Source organism: Pongo pygmaeus, chromosome 6 (assembly GCF_028885625.2).
Source record: "Pongo pygmaeus isolate AG05252 chromosome 6, NHGRI_mPonPyg2-v2.0_pri, whole genome shotgun sequence".
NCBI lineage: Eukaryota > Metazoa > Chordata > Mammalia > Primates > Hominidae > Pongo > Pongo pygmaeus.
The window spans coordinates 38,216,821-38,242,034 of record NC_072379.2 but is presented as its reverse complement, the minus strand read 5'-3'; the positions used below and the strand labels follow the sequence as shown (position 1 = coordinate 38,242,034).

The following is a 25,214-nucleotide window of genomic DNA, read 5'->3' as shown; positions in this document are numbered from 1 at the left end:
AAAAAATAAAATAAAGTGACTGGGGTTTCCTCTGTAGGAAAGAGTTTATGAAATGAATGAATGATGTTCTTCAGAATTACAGATTCTCCAGTATTTTGATGTGATTGAAAGTTCTACTTTAAGTTGGACCTCTCCACGACCAATAACTCACCGTCTCCTGTGAACTTCCCATAGCATGTTGCTTATACTTCATCTGTAACATTTATCTCACTGTGTCCTAATTGGATATATACACATGATTTCTCTAGATAACTCTGATTTCCTGCAGAAAGACCTGTGCTTCGTTGCTCTTTGATGTCCCTACCTTTATATCCAATATGCAACCAGCACCTATGATGCTATAGACCATTTGTGCAACCTTGCAAGAATTTATAAAATACACATGAATGAAATACGCTCATCCTCACTCCCTCCACCCTATCATTATTACCTACTGCTCTTGGCTTCAAGAATTTTAAAACACACACACACACACACAATGGGGAGCAAAACTGTCCATAAAATGTGTTTGTATATTGAAGTTCAAAGTGCATCAGGAAAACAGGCCTCCACTAAAAACAGAAGTAAAAGTACAGAGTGAACCAGATTGGTCAGTTTAATGCTAACCAGTTGCATAAGATATAATAGAGAGCAGGCCCCAGCTTCTTTGCATAAATTTGATTGTAGAAGCATGGTTGATCCCTTTTGCTTACATCTTGTTTGACACCTGTGTAGTGAAGGTTCTGCGAAGGACTGCACAGGTGGGGACAAAGTGGCAGGGGGCCAGAAGCATTCCTGAAGTTCAATGCCAGGTGTATGAAGAGGAGGTAGGCTTCCAGCTTGCTTAGGGTGCACAATGAGGCAGCAGCATGGGGCCACCCCGGAGGGTACCATAGACATCCCAAGTAGTGCCAGTGGAAGAAATGAAGAAGGAGGGGTTTGGGGTTGAACACAGAAAGGTAACCAGAACATGCACATTTGAGAACATCTCACATCTTACTGACTTGTTTTCTTGTCTATTTGTCTTCTCTGCTGACTGTTCTCTGGCTAATGTGCTAAGTTCGGCTTAATAGATCGACCTCTTCTGCTAGATTGGAATCTCGCAGCTGGGAATGTGTTGGGAGATTGCAGGGCTAGGCAGTTACCTGGTGAAATGGAAACATTTGTCTTCCTCCTTCCAATAGGGTGTTGTCTACACTGGGAACACATGAAAAACAGGAGCATAAATTATTACTATAAATTTAGGTTGAGATTTAACCAGCAGAAAATGCACTATAAGACTTGGATGAAACATTAAGTGCACAGAGTGAACACTAAACCCTAAGAAGTGGGCTTGAACTCTTTCTAGGTCAGGATGGGAAGCATTTACATGAAATATTTACTTAGTCATCAGGCAAAAAATGAGATTCACCCAATTCTTTGCTTGGAATTCTGGAATATTCCAGGCCCTAACTATTCTTGAAGCTCAACTGTCTGGAACCCGTCAAATCCTCTTCTGCCTGTCTAGCCTTCTCTCTGGCTGCAAAATGGCACCATGACTTCAGCTGCTGGCTATCAGGAAGGTAGAAACATGCCTGCAGCTCCGAGGAGACACTCCACTTTGGTTTGAGTGGTCAAGGGAAGGTTTCAGGAAGGCATTGTTTAAACTGGGTCTCTAACAATGAGTAAGATGATAAGTAGGTGATGAGGGCAGTAAGTATTCCTGTAGAGTTAACAGGGCCACAGTGGTGAGGGAAGTTATTTGTGAGAAAAGAGAGTGGATCCCTGGAAGGGGGGTAAAGTTTCACATGGGGAAGGCTTTGCATTGGGTATCTGAGATCTGGAATTCCTAAGACTGAAAGATCCCTGCAACAGAACAGGACACTTGTTCTTACATTAATAGCAAATGATAATTTATACTTTGCACATGGCATTTCACTGGAACATCTGCATTAATCAGGAAGGTCGGGTGATCCAGATTTAGTGGACAGTGGCCAGGGAGTGAAGGGCTTCTCTGCTGAGCAGTAGAGCTGGGCCTGCCTTGCTTCTTCTGACCACATTGGTACATCAGCCATTCTACCGTACTCCATACCCTGTAGAGGGATGCAGGGCCCTCCCTGGCAGAAGGTATGAGTGAAATGAGAGACATGCTTCTCCAGAGAGGAGACAATGCAAGTATTTCCAAGCACAATTATGGGCAGATATTGCTGGTCTGCATCACGGTTGGTGTCCCTTGGCGTGGTTCCATCTGAACCTGAAGAAAGTCAGTGCTGCTCTGGTGAGACTCACATGTGTGTGTAGCATCCAAACCTCCATGATATATTTGTGGTTTATAACGATTTCAGCCACTGTTAGTCATTATTTCTGGAGCGAAATTAGAGCAAAGTTTTAAGGTGTTCAGGGAGAAGAGTGATGTTTTCTTCTAATTTCAGAACTCTTCAGGATGTGGACTTAACTCAGCATCAGCACAAACAGACCCGAGCTCTGTCTGGAGGCCTGAAGAGGAAGCTCTCCCTTGGCATTGCTTTCATGGGCATGTCGAGGACTGTGGTTCTGGATGAGCCCACCAGTGGGGTGGACCCTTGCTCCCGGCATAGCCTGTGGGACATTCTGCTCAAGTACCGAGAAGGTAGGCACTGGGCCTCATTCTGCCTTCTCTTCCCACAATGTTGTGTTGCAGGAAATGCATTGCTATTGTACAGTAGAATCAAGTTGTATCCCAATGAGGCTACATGATCCTTTTCAGAAAAATATAAATTTTTAAAAGCACTTATAGGGATATATTCATTAGATAACATCTCTATAGTGCTTAGAATTGCTCACTTTGTGTTTGGCCTTTTAACTCAATAACAGCAATGACATCTGTGTACATTATACTTTATCATACATGATTTCAAGGAAAATTGTCTTCTTCTGGAAGCATAGTTTCTTAGAAGAGGCATCCCAGATCATAGGACAAGCCTCCCTTGTCTCAGATGAAGAAATGAAGGCTCAGAGAGATGGGCAAGTGATTTACTTGTAGCTACAGAGAAAGTTTCCTGAACTGAGGGTGGATATTGAGCCTCTTGTCCATATTTCTCACATCTATTATTGTTTCTTTCCGATTTAGGACATTTGATGGGCAGTTACTAATTTCCAACTTCTGATTCTTTCTGCAATCCTGACAGCTAGGAAGCATTGTTCTATGTATTTTCTATGATAATACTCACTTTTGGAAAGAAACATTGCAACAGTAAAACACATCTTGGTGCTGGTAAACAAGTGTAGAGGCATCAGTGGCAGGATTAATACAGATTCTCATAAAATGTTATTTTGCTTTTTCTTTTGCTTTTTGAGCATAAAATTTTCTTCTGACTTAACCTAAAGTCTCCATTTCCCTGGAGGTGAACTAGGATTTGCAAATGAAGAAATAAAGGAAAAATAACAAGAAAGAGCCCTTCTTTTTCTTAGCATATAGAGGGCTGAGGCCAGAAGTCTTGATCATCAAATTCTATCTTTGGAGTAGAAAAGGTACTCCAGTCTGTCACTTAAAGCTTAACCATAGGCTGGAGTCAGAAAGGAGAAAAATAACTAAAAGGGAGCATAGAAGAACAATCTGTTTCTTTCTGTCCCACAATTTTGTTGGAATTATGGAAGGAGAAGACCAATAGAAGTGGGAAAATTGAATAAGCAGATGTGACTTTTTGTTCCACTCTGGGCTTTGGTCTGGCCTGGGCAATTGCACTAGAAAAGTGCAGGCCACATCTGTGGTGCTGGCTCCTAAATCATGGTGCAGCCACATCGGAGTTCATGAGGCTCAGCAGAAATCCAGGACCCAGTGAGGCACTGAGGGCTGGTATTCCCTACCTTTTAATGCCCATGAACTTTGACATTGAAAGACAGGGCTTGCTAGGGATGCTTCCTTGGAAGTAGGGGACCCCTTGGAGCTAGCTGGCTGGAAGCCAGGGCAGAGATTCAGCCATCTGCAGTCAGCAGGACCTACTGTGAGGCCTAGACAGCCTGGGAGCACTCTGCTCTGGCCTGACCCCTTTGAAGTCCAAGCTATAAATGCCAAGGTGGGGAGGGGGACAGTGCCATGTGGTCTTGGTTGACACCCAGACACCAGATGACGCTGACCACATTACACCCAAAGATTCGAACCCTTCCCCATTGCCACGAGATCACCAAGACTCCTGACTCCATTTACCTAAGTGCCTCTTGGGGAAAGACATAGAAAGGGCAGAAATGGGATACTGAACACCACTTCAAAAGATTGATTAAATTTTGAGATGAAACGATTTAAACTGGACTAAACAATTTGCGCGCTACCCTGGCTGGGGACTGATATGGAAGATCAATGGGAGATAGACAAATAGATTACATTGTCTGTGAATTGCAGTGCAAATTAAATACTACAAGCCCACTACTCTAGTTTAAAAATTAGAGCTGGAGTCTCAAAGGTTTAGCTGACAGAACATTTTTGTAATGAGCACAAAGGTTATTTTAGGCAGAAAAATAGATACAATGAAAGTCTTGGAAACGACAGTTTTCTTCAGTTTCTGTTGTTACAAGCCAAATATTTTCTCACTGTCCTTCATTGTTTAGCAATGTTTTTTTGTCTTTGGAGGACTTTTTTGAAATCATCCCTGCACTGACTGAAGTGCAAAGTCAATAGTATGTAAGTGATTAGATAGGCGGTATTGGAAGAAAAATGTGTTTTCAAGGACCAAAATGTATAGCCATTTCTGAAGCAGCCCAAACCTCTAGGTAATCATACAGCTCTGTGAGACAGATCTAAGGACTGTGCAGAAACAAATACTTCCTTCTGAGAAGAAAGAGCTCTTCTGTCAGAATACCAGTGCAGTGGGGGCTCAGTCTACCTGGAATTTTGTGTGTGTTTCTTGCTTAGTTATGTACAGTGAGGGCTCTTGATCAGCCCTGGTACCAGTATTTCTGTGTCTCCCATGGAAAAATAAATAAGGAAGCAAAAATACCAGTGAAAACTGGCACATCTCAACTAAATTTCTGTCCTGGGGTATGCGCTTGCTCTACAAATCCCATGTGACCCTGCAGAAATGATCAAATGCTTCTGAGCTTCAGTGTTCTCATTTGCAAATAGAGACAATTGTACCATCTCACAGGATGTGAGAGTGCACAGTTGTATGTGAAAGTGCACAGCTCTGTATCTGCCATGTGGGCGCTCAATCAATGACAGGTTATCATTATTATTATTAAAATAGACAAGGGGTGAATGTGGGAAGCGCAGCTTTTGGAAGAACATATCATCTGAATCAGAGAGAGAAACAGTCAAGCAGTGTCTTGGGGAAAACAGTAACATTGCTCTTTGAGGCCGGGCGTGGTGGCTCATGCCTATAATTCCAGCACTTTGGGAGGCCGAGATGGGCGGATCACTTGAACTCAGGAGTTCGAGACCATCCTGGCCAATATGATGAAACTCCGTCTCTACTAAAAATACAAAAATTAGCTGGGCATGGTGGCGCATGCCTGTAGTCCCAGCTACTTGGGAGGCTGAGGCAGGAGAATCACTTGAACCCGGGAGGCAGAGGTTGCAGTGAGTTGAGATCGTGCCACTGCACTCCAGCCTGGGTGACAGAGCAAGGCTCCGTCTCAAAAAAAAAAAAAAAAAAAAAAAAAAAAAAAAGTATATGTATATATATATATTGCTCTCTGAGGCTTTGGATGTGTCTTGAATTTCCTTAACAGCCACTAAAAAGTCATCAAGGGTCAAACGCCTTCAAACTTAATCGAAATTCTTTGGAAGTTTATTTATTTATTTATTTTCCCAGCTTCATTAAAGTATAATTGACAAATGAAAATTGTGTATTTGTGGTGTATAGAGTGATGTTTTGATACACTGTTGACTCCTTATATCCATGGGTTCTGCATCTATGGGTTCAAACAACCTCGGATCAAAAATATTCAGGGAAAGTCCTGGCACGGTGGCTCATGCCTGTAATACCAGCACTTTGGGCGGCTGAGAGAAGTGGATCACCTGAGGTCAGGAGTTCGAGACCAGCCTGACCAACATGGCAAAACCCTGTCTCTACTAAAAATACAAAAAAATTAACCAGGTGTGGTGGTGCATGCCTGTAGTCCCAGCTACTTGGGAGGCTGAGGCATGAGAATCACTTGAACCCAGGAGGTGGAGGTTGCAGTGAGCTGAGACTGTGCCACTGCACTCCAGCCTGGGTGACAAAGTGAGACTCTGTCTCAAAAAAAAAAAATTTCAGGGAAAGAAAATCAATAAGAAATAATAATACAGCAATAAAAATAATACAAATAAAAATAATAAGAGTATAACAACTATTTTTTTTTTTTTGAGATGGAGTCTTGCTCTGTCTCTTAGGCTGGAGTCCAATGGTACAATCTCAGCTCACTGCAACCTCTGCCTCCTGGGTTCAAGCAATTCTCCTGCCTCAGCCTCCCAAGTAGCTGGGATTACAGGTGTGCACCACCACGCCCAGCTAATTTTTATATTTTTTAGTAGAGACGAGGTTTCTCCATCTTGGCCAGGCTAGTCTCTAACTCTTGACCTCGGGTGATCCACCACCTCGGCCTCCCAATATAACAACTATTTAAATGGTATGTACATTATATTATTAATAGGTATTATATGTAATCTAGAGATGATTTAAAGTATATGGGAGGATGTACTTAGGTTATGTGCAAATACTGCCCCATTTTACATAGGGATTTTGGTATCTTCAGTGGTCTTAGAACCAATGCTCCACAGATACCAAGGGACAAATGTACGTATACACTGTGGAATGATTAAATCAAGCTAATTTACATGTGCATCACCTCACATACTTACCCTTTTGTTGTTGAGAGCACTTAAGATCTAATCTCAGCAATTTTCTGGTATATAATGCATTATTACTAACTGTAGTCACCACGCTGTACAGTAGATGTCTAGAGTTTGTTCATCTTTTTTCACTAAAACTTTGTATCCCTTAACTAACATCTCTCTCCTTCTCCTCCCTCCCTGCTCCCTGCCCTGCCAGCTCCTGGCAACAACCATTCTACTCTTTGCTTCTCTTTTGGGAATTTAGATTCTAGTTGACTTTTATTTTTAGACTTTGTTGTATGGGAATGTATCATCTGAACTACATGATAGCTCTAATCAGATGATCTAAATTGCCTTTAATCCTAGATCAGGGATTAAGCAAATTTTCTTAGCCTCAAAGGTCTAACATGCAAGGAGCTTGGCCTTGGGCGTGGGGACAGGGACATATATGTGCAAGAACTTGTCATTGTGGACCTTCAAGCTCTATTGCCCTTGGATCTACATTCCATAGTTTCTTTGTAAATGCATCTTTTTTTTTTTTTAGTGTATTGAAAGTCTTAGTCTTTTAAGGTGTCTCCTCTATTATTGTTATTTTTTCTACTTGTATTTTGTTTTTAATTGACACATGATAATTGCATATGTTTATTATTTTGATTTTTTCACTTATATTTTAAATTCAGGGGTACATGTGCAGTTTGTTATGTAGGTAAATTTGTTTCTCAGGGGTTTGTTGTACAGATTATTGCATTGCTCCGGTATTAAGCCTAGTACCCATTCGTTATTTTTCCTGATCCTCTCCCTCCCCGCTCCCTCCACCATCTGGTAGACCTCAGTGTGTGTTGTTCCCTCTATGTCTCCATGTGTTCTCATCACTTAACTCCCACTTATAAGTGAGAACATGCGGTGTTTGGTTTTCTGTTCCTGCATTAGTTTGCTAAGCATGATGGCCTTGAGCTCCATCTACATTCCAATTATGGGTTACAGTGTGATGTTGTGACACATGAACATGTTGTGTAATGATCAAATAAGGGTAATTAGCATATTAACAACCTCAAACATTTACTTGAGTAGAGTTAAAGACATGTTTAGCCTTCTCTCTTTGAAAATTTACCTTTGGAACAAGAATCAATCAATGCATTTCTTTCTATTTAATAAAACGGAACAGGTTGAATGGGGCTCAGTGAAAGCCAATAGGGAGTGTCGCAGCTAAAAGCAGCAACATCTTTTTACATAACTGAATCAACTTCACTAAAATATCTTCTATTTTCTTTGGCCTCTGCTCTGTTAAAGCCAAATCTGAGGCTTCTTCTTTCCAAGCAAAAGTCGTAAAACTTGACAAGATGTTAGAATGCTTAGAGAAAACATTTGAACTTAATATTGGTTTCTGCCAAAGGAAGCCATGCCCACTGGGCTCACTGATGACTTTCCTGCCAGGAACACCCAAGTCCCCCTCCACCCTGGCTCCCTGTGCCCATCACCCACAACATACTCTCCTCTCTGTGGGTCATGGCTACTGTGAGCTTTTCCAGGAAGGCATTGCGTGTTCTGATGCTGCTACTTGGAATAATGAATACGTGTGGTTACATCATCCCTGATTCCAAAGGGTATCAATGTATACCATGGCCATTTCAGACCTCTTTTTTATCACTGATTTCTGCCTTAACTCAGTGCTATGATTTTCTTATTCAATTGCACTTCCATAAAATATAGCCTCTTCCCTGCATACATCTCCCTTGTCATCCAAAGAAGAATGAGGAGGGCCAGGCACAGAGGGATCACACTTGTAATGCCAACACTTTGGGTGGCCAAGGTGGGTGGACCATCAGAGGTCAGGAGTTCAAGACCAGCCCGGCCAACATGATGAAATCCCATGTCTACTAAAAATACCAAAACAAAAACAAAAACAAAAAATTAGCCAGACATGGTGGCATGCGCCTGTAGTCCTAGCTACTCTGGAGGCTGAGGTGGGAGAATTGCTTGAACCTGGGAGGTGGAGGTTGCAGTGAGCCAAGATGGTGCCACTGCACTCCAGCCTGGGAGACAGAGCAAGACTCCATCTCAAAAAAAAAAAAAAAAAAAAGGATGAGGAAGAGGACTTTAGTATCTGAGGAGAGAGATACCCACCCAGCTTTTTTTTTTTTTTTAATTTATTCTCTCTGTTCATTCAGTGATCTGCTTTAAAGACAGAGAGAACAGGAGGCTGTGCACAAGCACTCTGTGTTTTGCCCCCCAGTTTCACTCTCCATGCCTGGCAGAGCACCCACTTTGGTTCATGGGGGTGGGGATGGGAGATCCGTGGAAACTACTGTAGAGAAAAGAGTTTCAGGGCCTTGAATTGGCAAGGTGGCCTTGACTAAGTCCTTCCTGCAGGACGCATTTCAATTTTTTTCAGTTTGAAAATTGGTGAGGATCTTTAAATTGTGCCCTGGATCTACCACCCTGAGGAAAGGAGGGAAGGTCCTCCCGGGGCCTTTGTCCTCCTGGTGCTGATGCACCCTGTGCTTGGACCCAGGTCGTACGATCATCTTCACAACCCATCACCTGGACGAAGCCGAAGCGCTGAGTGACTGCGTGGCCATCCTCCAGCACGGTAGGCTCAGGTGCTGCGGTCCTCCCTTCTGCCTGAAGGAGGCATATGGCCAGGGGCTCCGCCTGACACTCACGAGGCAGGTAAGGAGTGCAACCATTCCATCTTACTGAAGTCCCATTTCTGTGTGTGGCATAAGAAACAAGTGGTGACAGTTACATAGTAATAATGTCTCAGTGGAGGCCTTCTGTGCACAATGGCCCACATGCCAAAATAAGTGGCCCCCGGCCTGTGCAGGGAGCAAGCTTCTGGGAACCCAAGCATGCATTTTGACCACCAGGATAAAATACATGAGGAGTCAGAATTACCTGATAGATAACAGGAGCTGCTATGAGTGTCAGGGCCAGGAAGTATATGACCTAGGTATTCTAGAAATATTCTTTTTTCTTTCTTTCTTTCTTTCTTTCTTTCTTTCTTTCTTTCTTTCTTTCTTTCTTTCTTTCTTTCTTTCTTTCTCTTTCTTTCTTTCTTTCTTTCTTTCTTTTTCTTTCTTTCTTTCCGTCTTTCTTTCCCTTTTCTTTTCTTTCTTTTTTTCTTGCCTTCCCTTCTCTTTCTCTTTCTCTCTTTCCTTTTCTTTTCTTTCTCCTTTTCCCTTCTCTTTCTCTTTCTCTCTTTCTTTCTCTTTCCTTCCTTCCCTCCTTCCCTCCCTCCCTCCCTCTTTCTTTCTCTTTCTTTCTTTCTTTCTTTTTCTTTCTTTCTTTCTCTCTCTCTCTCTTTCTTTCTTTCTTTCTTTCCTTCTTTCGATGGAGTCTCGCTCTGTTGCCCAGGCTGCAGTGCAGTGGTACAACCTCTGTTCACTGCAACCTCCCATTCCAGGTTCAAGCAATTCTCCTGCCACAGCCTCCCGAGTAGCTGGGACTACAGACATATGCCACCAGGCCTGGCTAATTTTTGTGTTTTTAATAGAGATGGGGTTTTACCATGTTGGCCAGGCTGGTCTCGAACTCCTGACCTCAGGTGATCCACTAACCTCGGCCTTCCAAAATGTTGGGATTACAGGCGTGAGCCACCATGCCCGGCCTAGAAATATTTTTTTGACAACGATATTACCCTCCTAGAGGCTAAAACTTTGCCAGAATACAGGAGAGTAGTGAGGGGATGGAGCAAGTGGAGTCTGGCCTGAGAGGCTGAACTTGTGTCACATCTGTAGTCATCACTGCCTGTGTCAACCGGGGGCAGGAAGTGGTGACTCTGGGGCTGGGATTCAGGGTGTGTGGGAAGTCACCTCTCCACTCTTGATGACTGTATTTGACCCTTGGTGGCCCACGAAAAGTCTTCCCTGACCTCTGAGCCAAGGTTCCTGTTTGCTTCCTCTCTCATTCAGCATGAATGTCATTATCCCCAGGTGGCTCCTTTCTTCTTTGGCTGAGAATTCTTGTCTCCCTTTTAAGACTCCCTTCAACCCAGTTTTCTGCTGTTCAATGCTAGGCCCAGGATCTCTTTGTGACTCTCCCAGTGGACGGGGGGCACTTCATGAAAACAAACCCCTGGAGGCTGGCCATGGCAGGCCCAGTAGCTAAGACGGGCATGTTGGGGGGCATGTGGGTGTGGCCTCACAAGGTTTATCACTGCAGGTTTATATTTTTTAAAAAGAAAGAAAAAAATACAAGATGTCATTGAGATGCCTATTGCTTAAGTGTGATATTTCATTTAAGCTTTGAAATGGAGTTTTGAAATAATTTGCTTATGGATATACATGAAATCAATTGATGTATGTATGGATTAACATTCCTTACTGGTTTCTTTTTTCCTTTTTTTTATGGATAGCCTTCTGTTCTGGAGGCCCATGATCTGAAAGACATGGCTTGTGTTACATCCCTGATAAAGATCTATATTCCACAAGCATTTCTCAAAGACAGCAGTGGAAGTGAGCTGACCTACACCATTCCAAAGGACACAGACAAGGCCTGCTTGAAAGGGCTCTTCCAGGCTCTGGATGAGAACCTGCATCAGCTGCACCTGACGGGCTATGGGATCTCAGACACCACCTTAGAAGAGGTACTGAGAAAACTGAAGCATGCTTTAATTATTTATGCTTTTTTGGCCATTCCACATTAAATGAAGAGATGTGGGTAAAGGGGAGGAGATGTGGGTAAAGGGGAGGAGTGTGTACTTTTATTTACATTTGAGTTCTGATTGGTAGCATACTAGATGCCAATAACCGAACTTAACAGGCCTGACAGGTGGCGATTGTCCTTTAAGTGAAATGGCATTCTTTTAGCATTCTTTTTTTTGTTTTGTTTTGTTTTTGTTTTTGAGACAGAGTCTCGCAGTGTCGCCCAGGCTGGAGTGTAGTGGCGCTATCTCGGCTCACTGCAAGCTCTGCCTCCCGGGTTCACGCCATTCTCCTGACTCAGCCTCCTGAGTAGCTGGGAATACAGGCGCCCACCACCACGCCTGGCTAATTTTTTGTACTTTTAGTAGAGATGGGGTTTCACCATGTTAGCCAGGATGGTCTCTATCTCCTGACCTCATGATCCGCCCGCCTCGGCCTCCCAAAGTGCTGGGATTACAGGCGTGAGCCCATGCGCCCGGCCTCTTTTAGCATTCTTATAGTTGAGAAGCTTGGTGTCTTTAATTCAGAATCATGAGGTGTTTAAACAGTTGTCAGTAGTGGTTGATCGCTGGTTGTAATTCTTCATGTAGAGATGCCCTCCTCTTTCTGCTTCTGTCTGGGAGCCTCTGGCCCCATGCTGGGTATCAGTGATGTGAGAGGGTTTAGCACGGGAACACTGCATGCCTGGTGAGCTCCCATCCCCCAGGTCCCACTTTTCTCTACCTGGATCTGAGGTGGATGAGACCACTCCATGTGGGTTCTTCATAGAGTACACTTAACAACAGGCAGAAATAGGTGTTTCCTCCAGGAGGACATTGCTATGTTGTGTGACCCAACCTAAGGCATGCCTTGTTTGGGGTTCTTGAGGTTGGCTCTCTGTGTGGACAGTATTTGAGCCCTAATTTTACATTGCTATTATTCATATAAAATGTCACAGGTTTTCAAAAAATCGAGTACTGCAAGTTAAAGGTTTTAAAAATCTGCAAAAGTCAAAGTCTGAACATTCAGTTGTGTTTTGGAATTGATTCCTTGGGTTAGTGATGCAGGAGGAAAGGCTATCTTTTGTGTGATAAATCAGTGTGGTCCCAAGTAGCCCCCATCACAAGTTTTGTCTGGAATAAATAGTCATAAAAGATTGTGAAACATAAAAAAAAATTACAAAATGCTTTTATACATAGAATGTATTTGGTTCCCCCAAAACTCCATAACTTATTATTCCTATTTTAAGGTTGAGTAAGCTGAGGCTCACATAGGCCAATTTCCTTACCCCAAATCACGAAGGTCGTAAATGGTGAGCTCTACTTAGACCTAGGGTTTCTGATAGTTAGTCAAGTTCTCTAAATGAGCCCATGCCTTTGTGGTTGATGCTCTGTATTCCATGCATCATCAGGACTGGAGTCCATCAATTCCCACTGCGTTTTAATAGAGCAAGTTACAGTGCAAGAGACAAACAAAAAGCAGCCTAACAAACACACATGATGAATAGGAGCTGTTTTCTAAAGCCAAAGGATGCGGTCACTGCATCTTTTCTTGTCTGACTGTCTCCTATTTTCATTCTTCAAGTCTCGACATGAACGGCGCCTCTGCAGCGGATTCCCAGATTCCTCAGCATCAATTCTGTTCCGTGTTCCCCCCACCCGCCCTCACTGCACTCTGAAGCTTTTCTTCATGACACTTCTCCCAACTTGTTATGCATGCTTCTTTGTCTCTCCCATGGACATTGAGATCTGTGAGTGCTTGTATCTTTTCTGCCCACCTCTATAGTAGCAGTGCCCGGGACAGTTGCTAGCACTCGTGGTTGCTTAATAAATGTTTTCTAAGCGAACGATGTGCTGGGCCTTTCCAAATATTCCTCCAGCTATATTTTTAATATAAAATAAATAATATTATTTAATAAAATAATGCATATATATTACACATAATATACATATGTAACATATAATATACATACATATACATATATTACATATAATAATACATAGATATTTAATAAAACATATATATATGTTCAGGGTTTCATTGTGTTGCTCAGGCTGGTCTGGAACTCCTGGGCTCAAGTGATCCTCCCACCTTAGCCTCCCAAGTAGCTGAGGCTATAGGTGTGTGCCACTGCACCTGGTACCAAGATTTTGATCTTTAAAATGGAAAAATCAGAACAGTTTGCATGGTTTCCCAAGGAGTAACAATAATGGTTAAATGCCTGGAACAAATCTGTCTGTCAAAAATGGTAATGGCTTTTCTCACTTACAGTGGGATTGCATGAGACGTTGCTGTCATAGCTTTGCAGTGACCACAGAATTAAATAACATCTATGCCCCCAAAAGGCAACTTTCCTCCAGGAATTTTTGGGAGACAGCAGTCTTCCCTGGGCCAATGTAGAACAAGAAGGAATTTCCTAAGCCCCTTTTCCCCAGATTGCATGAGTCAGGATGTAGGTTTACAGGCCTGCTGCTAACTAAAGCACCATACTTGAATGCAGCTATGTCAGGCACCACAGTTGTCACTATCTTCTTAAATGTGAATAACAAGTCCAAATATTATATTGGAAGCTAATCATTTGGACAGTTAAGAGCTGTCAGCTGGCATGAGTCAGTTTCCCTACAGACAGAAGGAGGTGCTGCTTCCAGGGGTAGTTTTTGCCATCCTGGGTCACTTGGAAAAGAAAAATAAAATATATATTTTTTTGGGTTATAGAGAGAAATTGTCAAAAAAGCCCAGGCTTCTTATGTTCATGTCTGTCTCTCTAATCATTCACCGGGTTAATCCGGTTGTTTACTAGTTGTATGGTGTCTTGTACAGATAAATTGAACATATTCATAAGCTCACTGGACTCTCAGGGCAGGGAGGAAGATGCCGTGGGAATATGGACCAAGCACACTTATCAGTGAAATAATGAGTGTTCACCCCCAATGTATTTACTGATTTACAATTAAACACATGCGACAGGAAGAGTGGGTGTTCCCTTTACGTAAGTGGCATTTTGCTTGTTGTTAATAAAAGAGAAATCCTTGGTAATACTTTTAATTTTTATTATTAAGAAGAGTGAAATTTTGTGGAACATTTTGCTTCAATATTTTATGAATTTAAATATCACAGAAAAGAAAAACTGGTGAGGAAAGCCTTTATATCACGGGTGGATGCTTAGCTCTTAAATGTTTTGTTAATTATTGTGGCATATATGACCAATCAATCATATCTCAAGGTAAAACATACATTTAGGGAGAGGCTTATTCATAACCATAGCACAGGTAAATAAGATACTTCAGTATTCTTCTTAGTAACTCCCTCTCTTCCTGCCTTCCTTCCCTACCTCTCTCTTTTTGCTTCCCTTCCTTCTTCCTGCCTACATCCTTCTTTCCTCCCTAATTTTCAGGTCTGTCTGAATTTTTAGTCACATCTGAGACTAAAATGAAGATCCCATAGGAGTAAGAAAGTGTCAGCTGTGCTGTTTCGTGTTTGCTGTGCTTATGTTACTCGTATTATCTGCAGAATCTTTTAAAGCCACTGTCTCCTTTATAAGTGTTATTTTAGTAAAAACTAGATAAATCAATGTAAAAATCTACTTAGACAGGCCTCTACAAAGCTGCAACCTGTTGAAACTTAAAGAACTGTCACTGTGGCCACAGAGGCCACCAGTGCTCCTATCAGTCTTAAATATGAGGAATTCTTTATGTCTGATACGTTCCGCCTAGGAATAGAAACTGAGATTTCCATGTTTCCTTCTGCATCCCCTGGGGTGCTGAGAGAGCTGGGCCTCGACAGAGCCTGCAGGGCCACGGGGAGTGGTCTGCGTTCTTGACCATGCATGGTGCTCCCTCACTGCGGAATGACTCCCCTACCTTGGCGCCCTTACCTGTAGGTTGGGAATCATGGAAGGAACCACAACATAGCGTTGAAGGGAAGAAACTTCTAGTGCAGCGCGTGACACACAGACAGACGACATTTGTTCTGTTTGATAGGGACTTGCATGAGATGCCCTGGGAAGAGCCCCAGTCGGAGAGTGCCCCAGCACCAAGGGACGCCTCCTGCAGGCGCTCACAGAGGACAAGGCTGGAGCTGCAACCTGGGTGTGTCTTGGGGTTTAGAGGCTGCTCCTTTTGCTTCCTCACCCTCCAGCCACAGGTCCAGCCTCCCACCTCCCCCAGACCCATGTCCATGCTTCTCCTTCTGATGTCTGCCCCTTCCCCACTTTCTTCCCTACAGAGCTCGGGCCTGTTAAGAGCTTGCTGTACTTCAGTCCTTCCATGCTCAGAATTCTAAACCAGTCTTGAAATCTCACTGCATCACTGCATATACCTTTTTTTTTTTTTTAAACAGGAGTTACCCATTTCACAATATTTATCTTGAACAGTTTTTATTTTTCCCATAGTCACGATGTTCATGGTGACATAATTTCTTTTATAAAAATGTGTCCTTATGTAGTTCCTCCCCTCCCTGCTTTAAGGCACTTTGGTTGTTTCTAAAGTTTTGATTTTACCATTGAGACCATGCAAGGCTGAAGAACAGGGACCCCCAGCTTCTCCATAGACTGATTCCTAGAAGTGCAATTACTGGGTCCAGGGGGTTAACCCTCAAGATCTGTGACGGGGTCAAATGACAGAGTCCCCAAATGATGACATGCATTTGTGTCCTAGATGCTTTTTTTTCATATGCCTCAATCTTTTCAACATTTCAAAAGAAACCCAGTGCCTTCTAGTCACATTTAGGATTTCCTAACTGGCCTGCTGCCCCATAACTTCTTCAACCCATGGTTGCCATGGGAAGGGCCTGGGAATCAGGGCAATAACATTGACACTTGCATTTATGTTTCATCACTTGCTGTCGGGGACAATCTGGACAAATCACTTAGGCTGGAACCACGTTTATTTTAATTTTAAAAACTTTTTTAAAGAGCAGTTTTAGATTTTCAGCAAAATTGAGCAGAATGCACAAATTGTGCATTCCGTGTCCCTCTGCCTCCCTTGCCCCCAGCCTTCTCCACTATCAACATCCCTGCAGAATGGCTCATTTGTTACAATTGATGAACCAACATGGACACATCACCATCCAGCCCATTAGGCTTCACTCTTACTGTTATACATTCTGTGGGTTTGGATGAATGTATGATTCCATGTATCTGCGATTATAGTATGATATGGAACAGTTTCACTGCCCTAAAAATCTCTCGTGCTCTGCCTAGTCATTCCTCCCTGCCCACAGCCTCAGCCCTCAGCAACCACTGAACTTTTTACTGTCATTGTAGTTTTACCTTTTCCAGAATGTTGCAGAGTTGGGAATCATACAACCCTTGTAGCCTTTTCAATTTGGCTTCTTTATGTTAGTAACATGGATTTAAATATTCAGTGTGTCTTTTCATGGCTTGATAGCTTATTTCATTGTCCCACTGAATAATATCTCAGTGGCTGAATGTACCATAGTCTATTTATCTATTCACCTACTGAAAGACATCTTGGTTGCTTCCAAGTTTTAGCAATTATGAACAAAGCTGCTATAACTATCTGTGTGCAGACTTTTGTGTGGACATAAGTTTTCAACTTACTTGGGTAAATACCTAAGACTGCAACTGCTATATCTTACAGTAAGAGTGTCTTTAGTTTTGTAAGAAACTGCCAAACTGTCATCCAAAGTACCTGCACCATTTTGCGTTTCCACCAGCAATGAATGGGAGTTTCTGTTGTTCCATATTCTTGCCAATATTTGGTGCTGTTAGAGCTCTGGATTTTAGCCATTCTAGTAGGTGTGTAGAGGTATCTCACTGCTGCCTTAATTTGCATTTTCCTGATGACATATGATGTGGAGCAACTTTTCATATTCTTATTTGCCATTTGAATATATTCTTTAGTGAGGTGTCTGTTTAGGTCTCTGGCCCACTCTTTAAAAATTGGGCTGTTTGCTTTCTTATTGTTGAGTTTTAAGAGCTCTTTGTTAACTTCATTTTTCTCATCCCTACAGTAGGTTTATCTTCCCTATCTTCCACACACAGTTTTTGTTGAGGTCAAATCATATAATTAACACTGAGTGCAGGTTACATATTGCTGGATTGTGACATAAATATGAGGAATTATCAGTATTTTTTCTACTATTTATATCCAAAACACATGTGCAGTGGTGTATTTTCAGATTAGACACTGTTATATTTTAATCTGTCTATATTTTAATGTTACAGAATACCTTGTGTTATAGAATAACTTCTAAAAATTCTTTTTATGTTATGTATTAGTCCATTCTCACATTGCTGTAAAGAAATACCTGAAACTGGGTAATTTATAAAGAAAAGAGGTTTAATTGGCTCAAGGTTCTGCAGGCTGTACAGGAAACATGACAGCATCTGCTTCTGGGGATGGAAGGTGGAAGGCAAAGAGGGAGCAGGCATCTTATGTGGCAGGAGCAGGACCAAGAGAGAGTGGGGAGGTGTCACACACTTTTAAACAACCAGATCTCACAAGAACTCACTCACTCGCTATACACTACCAAAGGGGGATGGGGCTAAACCGTTCATGAAAACTCCACCCCCATGATCCAGTCACCTCCCACCAGGCCTTACCTTGGACATTAGGGATTGCAGTTTGACATGAGATTTGGGTGACGACATAGATCCAAACCATATTATGCTATATTCCTTAAATATCTCTATTTCTGTTTAGTAGTCACCTTTCTTTTACAAAATATTTGTATTTGTACTTTACCCATTTGTATTCCTTTTGGAAATTTCTCAGTCTTCCTCCTCTTTGCCCTCTTTTTTTAAAAATATATATTTATGTACTTCATATGTAAAATTCTTATAGTAAAATCCACTATGAGTTTGACAAACGTATAGAGTTGTAGAACCACCACTCCAATCAAAGTACAGAGGAGTTTCATCCCCACCACCTGCTGAGAAGAATAATTCTTCCATGTAACATGCCTCTGCAATTTTTTAAATCCAGGATTCATGTTCTTGCTGTTAGTCACCCCAGAACAGCAAGAACTCCTCATTAGTCAGTGAGGAGCAACAGAACAAGTTGTTCAATTACTTTGGAGATGTAGTACATGTTTCTTCAATTTCTTATAGTAATTTCTACTTTCTACATTTAGTATGTGCTTTGCACATAATAGGTCTTAAAAAAATATTGATTTACTAGATTTTACGTATCTCTCTTTCTCCACATCTCTCACACACACGGATGCTAAGAAAGAAATTATCCCTCTAAGGGCAACCATGGGCAAAGAATCTGGAATATATATACAATGTATATGAGATCTAACAAAATATAAATGGTATATTTAGAGCTGTTTGAGAAAGGTATCTTAAATCGGAAAATGATTGGGGCTTTTGGAGAACCTTCTTTTGTTTGGTAGAGGCTATAAAATGTCTGTCTCAACCAATTTTGTCTCTTCACACTTGGCGAGCATTGACTTTCCTTTCTTATGTCTGTTACTGATCCACGGCTAGCATGGCTGTTGTAGTGCTGAGGGTGCTTTTCTCTTCCTTCATCTGCATTTTGCCTGATGACTTTACAGGAGTGAGGAGGACCTGCCAATTAACTCTCCAGTTGAGCTCTTCAGCTAAAAAGCATATTTTACTTCTAAACTGCAATACACTTACTATAAATTATGATCTCCAACTTTACCTACAAACTAGTGAAATTAAGATTTAAAATGAAATCATGATAGTCACCAGTTTCATTAAGGCATCTGTATTTTCTACTCCAATGCTTGGACCTAAGGACAATACTGGCAAGTTACAATGTTTACTTTGTGTGGGATGGGACCATAGAGAGGTAGAGACTTGGCTTTGCATGTGGAATATATTTTCAGCAATCTCTGAAGCCAAGACAAAACTTTCTGGCATAATGCAAACAGAGTAAATTTTTGCAGTGTATTTTTTAAGAATTTTGAAGTTTTTAGTAATGTTTTAGAAAGGTTGGTGAGCCTGCCTGAGATGGGAAGTTTCTTTCCTTCCAGCTTGCTAAATACTGATTAGTGGGTTCCCTTTGTATCTTTGCCAAGGAGGTTCTGGATGCTAGTTCCTTGGGTGCATGAACTCAGCTGCCCCATCCTACACAGCATTAAGAGGTAAAGCCTGGGCCTCAGATGTAGGGCTTGATCTTTTTTTTTTTTTTGACTTTTTTTTAGAACAATTTTTAAGAAAATAGAATTCCTGTACAATCTTTGCCCATTTAAGTTTCAATTGTGCCCCTCATGTCCCTAAGAGCAAAAGGATCCAGTCCAGGATCACGAGCTGCACTCAGTTGCATGCCTCTTTAGTCACTGTCAATCTGCAAGAATTCCTCAGTTTCCTTGACTTTCATGACCTCAATATTTTTGAAGAGTCCAGACCACGTATTTTGCACAATGAGCCTCAATATGGGTTTGCTCTATTTTGCTGTGATTGGTCAGGTTATGCAGTTTTCACTGGCATGTTCCAGGGGTGACGCTGTGTCCTACTGCTCCTAGCTGCCTGCTGCACAAGGCTGATCTGTCCTATGGCTAGTGAGGTGATCTTTTTTCCCAGGTAAAGTGGAAAGTGGTGTCTGCCAGTCTTCCCCACTCTTAAGTTAATTTCCTTTTCTCTCTTTTTTTTTTTTTGAGGACATATTTTGAGACTGTAAATTCCCCTTTTCTCACCCACCTGTTTTAGCATCTTCTGATGTTCCTTGCCAGAATTAAAAATTATTACTATGGCACTTGCCAAGTGGTGATTTTTCTAATTCCATCATTCCTTCCGTGTGTTTTAGTTGGCATTGTCCAGTAAGAAAGAACTCTCTCTTTACCCCATTGACCTATTTATATAAGGAGCCACTCATAGCATCCTATTCTACTCAGTGAGTTACAATTCAGTAGGGTCATTATTTACTTTGAGGCTCATGTCATACCAAGTTGAGCCAGTGGGAGGTCCTTCAAGCTGGTTTTTGTGCCTTTTAACTCATGCCTCCCATTCTTGGAGCATTTTCCTGCTTCCTGACAAAACAAGATGTTCTAGGATTGCCATTCTTTCCCAGCCCTGGCTCTAGAATCAGCCATTTCTCCAAGAAATCCTGGCTGCTCAGTATGCTCATGGTGATTGGAGTGTTGCTGCTCTGAGGTTCCCTCATGGATAAGGTAAAAGATCCACCTCTATTTTTGCTTCTCTTTCTGCCCATAAATAGAAAACTAGGGGTTCAACTCCACATGGCATCTCTAATTCCAATCCAGTTACACAGCATTCATTTAGTGTTTCCTCTTGCCTTATTTGTACCGCCCTTCTCTGATAATGAGAAACTCGACTTACTCATTCTTATGCTACCTTTTCCCTCGGTCCTCCTGTGTGCAGCTCATCTTCCAAGGCCTCCACACTGCTTTGCTGCTCTACTCACATGCTCTCTTGTGGGAACCTGCCCCACTTCAGCTGCCACTTTCTGTTGGCCCCAAACCCTAATCTGGCATCTTTCTTACAAAAAAAAAAAAAAAAAAAAAAAAAAAAGAAAAGAAAAAAAGAAAGAAAGGAAAGAAAGAAGAAAGAGGGAGGAAAGAAGAGAAGGAAGCAGGCACTTTTTTGAGAGATCTTGTTCCCTTTTTCTTTCATGTGACATCCTGTTTGTTGTTTTTTTTTCTTTTTTTTTTTTTCTCCTAAAGAACAATACATTCAGTATTTTGAGGATTCTTCATTTGGGGGCTAAGGTCTTCTTAACTTAGAACAACCTCACGGTCTAAGCATTTATGCAGACAGCCTGTTGTCTTGTTAACACTTACTGTGCTATCAGCCCTTTGACTGGAGTTCTGTGACCCATTCTTTGCATTCTGTTTATAACAAGGTGTTGTAGGGTGTCACAGAGCCTGAGTGTGAACTAGAATTGACCTTTTATAACTTATGTCTTTTAATCTTCCCCTTGTACGAATAAGCAAACTGAGAGACGAAGAGACCAAAAAGGTAATGAGTTGACCAAAATCAGACACTGAAATTTTTTTCATTTTGTGTTGGACTCCAAAATTTTCTAGTCTACTTACCAACTTCTCCTGTTCTGTAGTCTCCAGGGACACCTCAAATCAACAGCCCTTGTTTCAAAGGTGTGTTGATGGTGTGATAGTTCTAGGATAGGCTGGATAATGGTCCCCCAGCAACGTCCACGTCCTTATCACTGAAGCCTGTAAATGTTACCCATATGGGCCTGTGTCAGGAGATATCCCAAATTATCTGGGTGGACTTGATGTAATCAAAAGGATACATCAAAGGGGGATCGAGGAAGGTCAGAGAGGAAGAAGGTGATGTTATGATGAGGCAGCAGTTGGAGAGATGAGCTTTAAAGATGGAGGCTGGGGCCATTGGCCAAACAATATTGGCAGCCACTAGAAGCTGGGAAAGTCCAGGGAGTATATTCTCCCTTGATTTTAGCCCAGGAAGGCCCATATTAGGCTTCTGACCCCCAGAACTGTAAGATACTAAATACATTGTCTTAAGCCACCACATTTGTGGTAATTTGTTACAGCAGTGATAGGAAATTCATACAAGCTCCTGTAAAATAACAAATCTTGCTGCATGTATTGTGTTAACATGTCAGGGGACAGCCCTGCCCAAGACCCCATATTTAGAGAGCAGTTGCTAGTACCTCTAGTGTTTCTTATCATCTAAGTTGTCCATGTGTTTTCATCTTCTGCTTCTTTAAAAAACAATCACTTTGGGGAAACGGAAAGAGTACATCTTATGTTACATGTAGGTCAAGTTTGGAAATTCTTCCTCTGCTCAAGTCATCACTCAGCTGGGTTCCATTGTCCTTGTCTTACAAAAATTTGGTCAGCTTCATAAATTTCTCTAGCATCTAAGCAAAAAAGTACCTTGCACTTACCATCTCCAGGACACAATCCATCAAACTGACACTTTAAGTGTAGATCATATCTGGGGTCTCAAGCTGCTTGACAACACCCTTTAAACAGAGAACCCAAAAGGATGGGGCATAGGACTCATGGCTGAGGGATTGATAGCACAATCAGTGTAGAGATGACACTGGGCTGTCATAAATGCCCAGACCTCAAAGCTCTTTTAAATTAAGGAGACGTAGATCCCCAAATGAAGAATCCCCAAACTTTTGAATTTACTGTCCCTTGAAAAGAAAGAGTGGATACACCATAGGCATTGCTTTTAAAGCCATATTTTTGTTACATTTTAAATTACTTTCATGCTAGTTAGTGTCCTTCAGACATAATTTCATCATTTCTTATTTTATTCTTATTTACTTTGTGTGATGAATTTACCTAAAAATTAATGAGTAATTTGACCAACTTGATTGTCCTTTGACTTGAGAAGCTTGTAATTTCAGTGAAATTCAAAACATTAGATAAGATTGAAAAGAATATTCTACTTCTTTTGTATGAAAGTGGGAAGGTGTAGGTCTTATTTGGTCCATTTGAATTGGCTTATGGCCTACATTCAGTTACAATGATAGAAAATACCATCAAAAGAGGAGGAAGACATGTGTATAAATAATGTCATTCCATACTAAATGCACAAACGCAGCATTCTTCTTAAATTGGAAAGTGTAGCCAGGACATTAGATGTTTAGCCTGCATTCACTTGCTGTGCAGTTGCCTAACCTTTATTTCTGTCTCTTTTGGAAGATTGTTTATATGTTTTGATCAGGACTTTTATACTCTTAATGAGAATATTTTTGCAGTATTTTGCATCTCCTCATAATTGTTGAAATGAAAAAGAGTTTACGTTTCTTTATTTGAATTACTTTAGAAAACCTGAAGAACACCTTTCAGTATAAATATTGATTTAAATATTGCTGGAAAGTATGTATCAGATAAGAAGGAATACAGTGAGAACTCAGTTAACATTGTTGATGGGTTCTTGGAAACGAAGACTTTAAGCAAAACAACTTTTTTTCCCTCGTCAACATTATAACAAAATGGCATTGAATGAGATGACATTATTTGAGGACCTGCTGTATGTCCTTTTGCTTAAAGTTGCAGTTGTGAACAATAACTTGCTGATGACGCTAAGTGAGGACTTACTGTAAAATGATATAATGTGGAAATTCTATGTCCAGAATTCAGTGAAATGTTAGGAGCCTTCTTATAAGTTTTCTTTCATTAAATCCCTGGGTAATGTTCTATTCTGGATGTTAGGGTTACCTGAAATACTTGCCAAGGGGAGTTTTACAGTTGTTGTCTGTGTGATTCAGTGTGAGAATTATAATGCAAAATAACAAAGGCAAAGTCTGCCATCAAGACTCCAGATCTTTGATTACAGTGATCAATGTCATATTGCTTTTGAAAAGAGTAACCTTTGTTTGCCCTCTCTGTTAATTGGGCTACTTCGACATTTTGTCAAATTCTCAGAGCCTCCCGGACAGCCTGCCTGCAGTTAAGGTGAGTTGCCACTTGATGGCACACATAACATTCTGATTGTCTTAGGCTTGCCTTTATTCATAGGCAAAGTTCCAGAATTTTCAGACACATTGTACCCCGGTACTTAGTGCCATACCATAATTGATTTTATCTCCTGCTGATCTGTGAGATTATTGAAGGCAAAAACTCTGTCCTTATTCTGTTTCCTCCTCTAACACACACATGCCCACAAATGTGTGCATTCAAACATGTGCATATACATTCACACATGTTTATACACACTCACACACACACCCTCCTCCCCACCACATACAACTATGGCCTTTTATGAGAGGGGCTAGAAAAGGAAAATTTAAAAAGGACGGATGAAGATTGTTATCAATAATGCCTTAGTTATCAAGGTATGCTTCATATAATCATAGTTAAATGTGACCATTAAATGAAAATTCAATTTAGAATAAAATGTAAAGGAAAATCTTTAGTCAACGAATAATTCTTGATTTTCACTATCTCTGTTGTTTCCTATCTAATTCCCTATAAATGTACTAGGTGAAGACTTACTGCACTAAGCCTCAGTGCCCTCATCTTAAGCGAGGATAATAGTACTCATCTCATCAGATTGATCTGAGAATTACATGATGAAACAGCACATATACCCTACTACACTTACTCATCCTTATCTAGCTACTGTTAAGACCAGACATTGCCAGTGTGCTACATGCCAGGCATCGTTTTTATAACTTTATATATAAATGCATTTACTGCTTGCAACAATCCTATAATATGTCTAATTTATTTATTTATTTATTTATTTTTTGAGACGGAGTCTCGCTGTCGCCTAGGTTGGAGTGCAGTGGCGCGATCTCGGCTCACTGCAGGCTCCGCCCCTGGGGTTCACGCCATTCTCCTGCCTCAGCCTTCTGAGTAGCTGGGACTACAGGCGCCCACCACCTCGGCCGGCTAATTTTTTGTATTTTTAGTAGAGACGGGGTTTCACCATGTTAGCCAGGATGGTCTTGACCTCCTGACCTCGTGATCTGCCCGCCTCGGCCTCCCAAAGTGCTGGGATTACAGCCGTGAGCCACTGCGCCCGGCCTCTTATTTATTACCATTTATCATGTGAGGAAACTAAGTTAAAGAGTGGTAAAATAATGTGTCCAAGGTCACGTGGCTGGCGCACACTCAGAAATGTTATTAATCATTATTCTTCTTGTTATTATTTGCAATAGTAGTGAGGTTTGCAGCTTTTCCTTGGGGTCTTACTGGGAATCAGCAAAGGGTTATCTTTCACATGAAGGTAGCTGCATCTGACCTTTCACTAGTGCTACTCATGCAGATTTTGCTCAGTAGGATTCCATGCAAACGAATTAACCACGTGCAGAGATATTGCATGCCTCTCCTGAAGGCTTGTTTGCTCATGGCTTCTTCTTTCTGGTGCCTTCCCCCATCTTTCCCTGTGGTTGGGGGCTCCTCAGGAACATATAGAGACAGTCAATACGTTTTTGCTTGTTTAGAGGAAT

At 41.5% G+C, this 25,214-nt stretch overlaps 1 protein-coding gene across 1 annotated transcript in view; it reads left to right on the top strand.

The window, feature by feature from the left end:
* The window catches only part of ABCA13 (ATP binding cassette subfamily A member 13), a 492,269-nt gene that overhangs the window by 233,499 nt on the left and 233,556 nt on the right, over positions 1-25,214 (top strand). Inside the window, exons 39-41 of the mRNA XM_054496702.2 lie at positions 2,391-2,587; positions 9,258-9,415; positions 11,100-11,330. Coding sequence (XP_054352677.1) covers positions 2,391-2,587; positions 9,258-9,415; positions 11,100-11,330 — 586 coding nt within the window. The remainder of the gene's footprint in view (positions 1-2,390; positions 2,588-9,257; positions 9,416-11,099; positions 11,331-25,214) is intronic.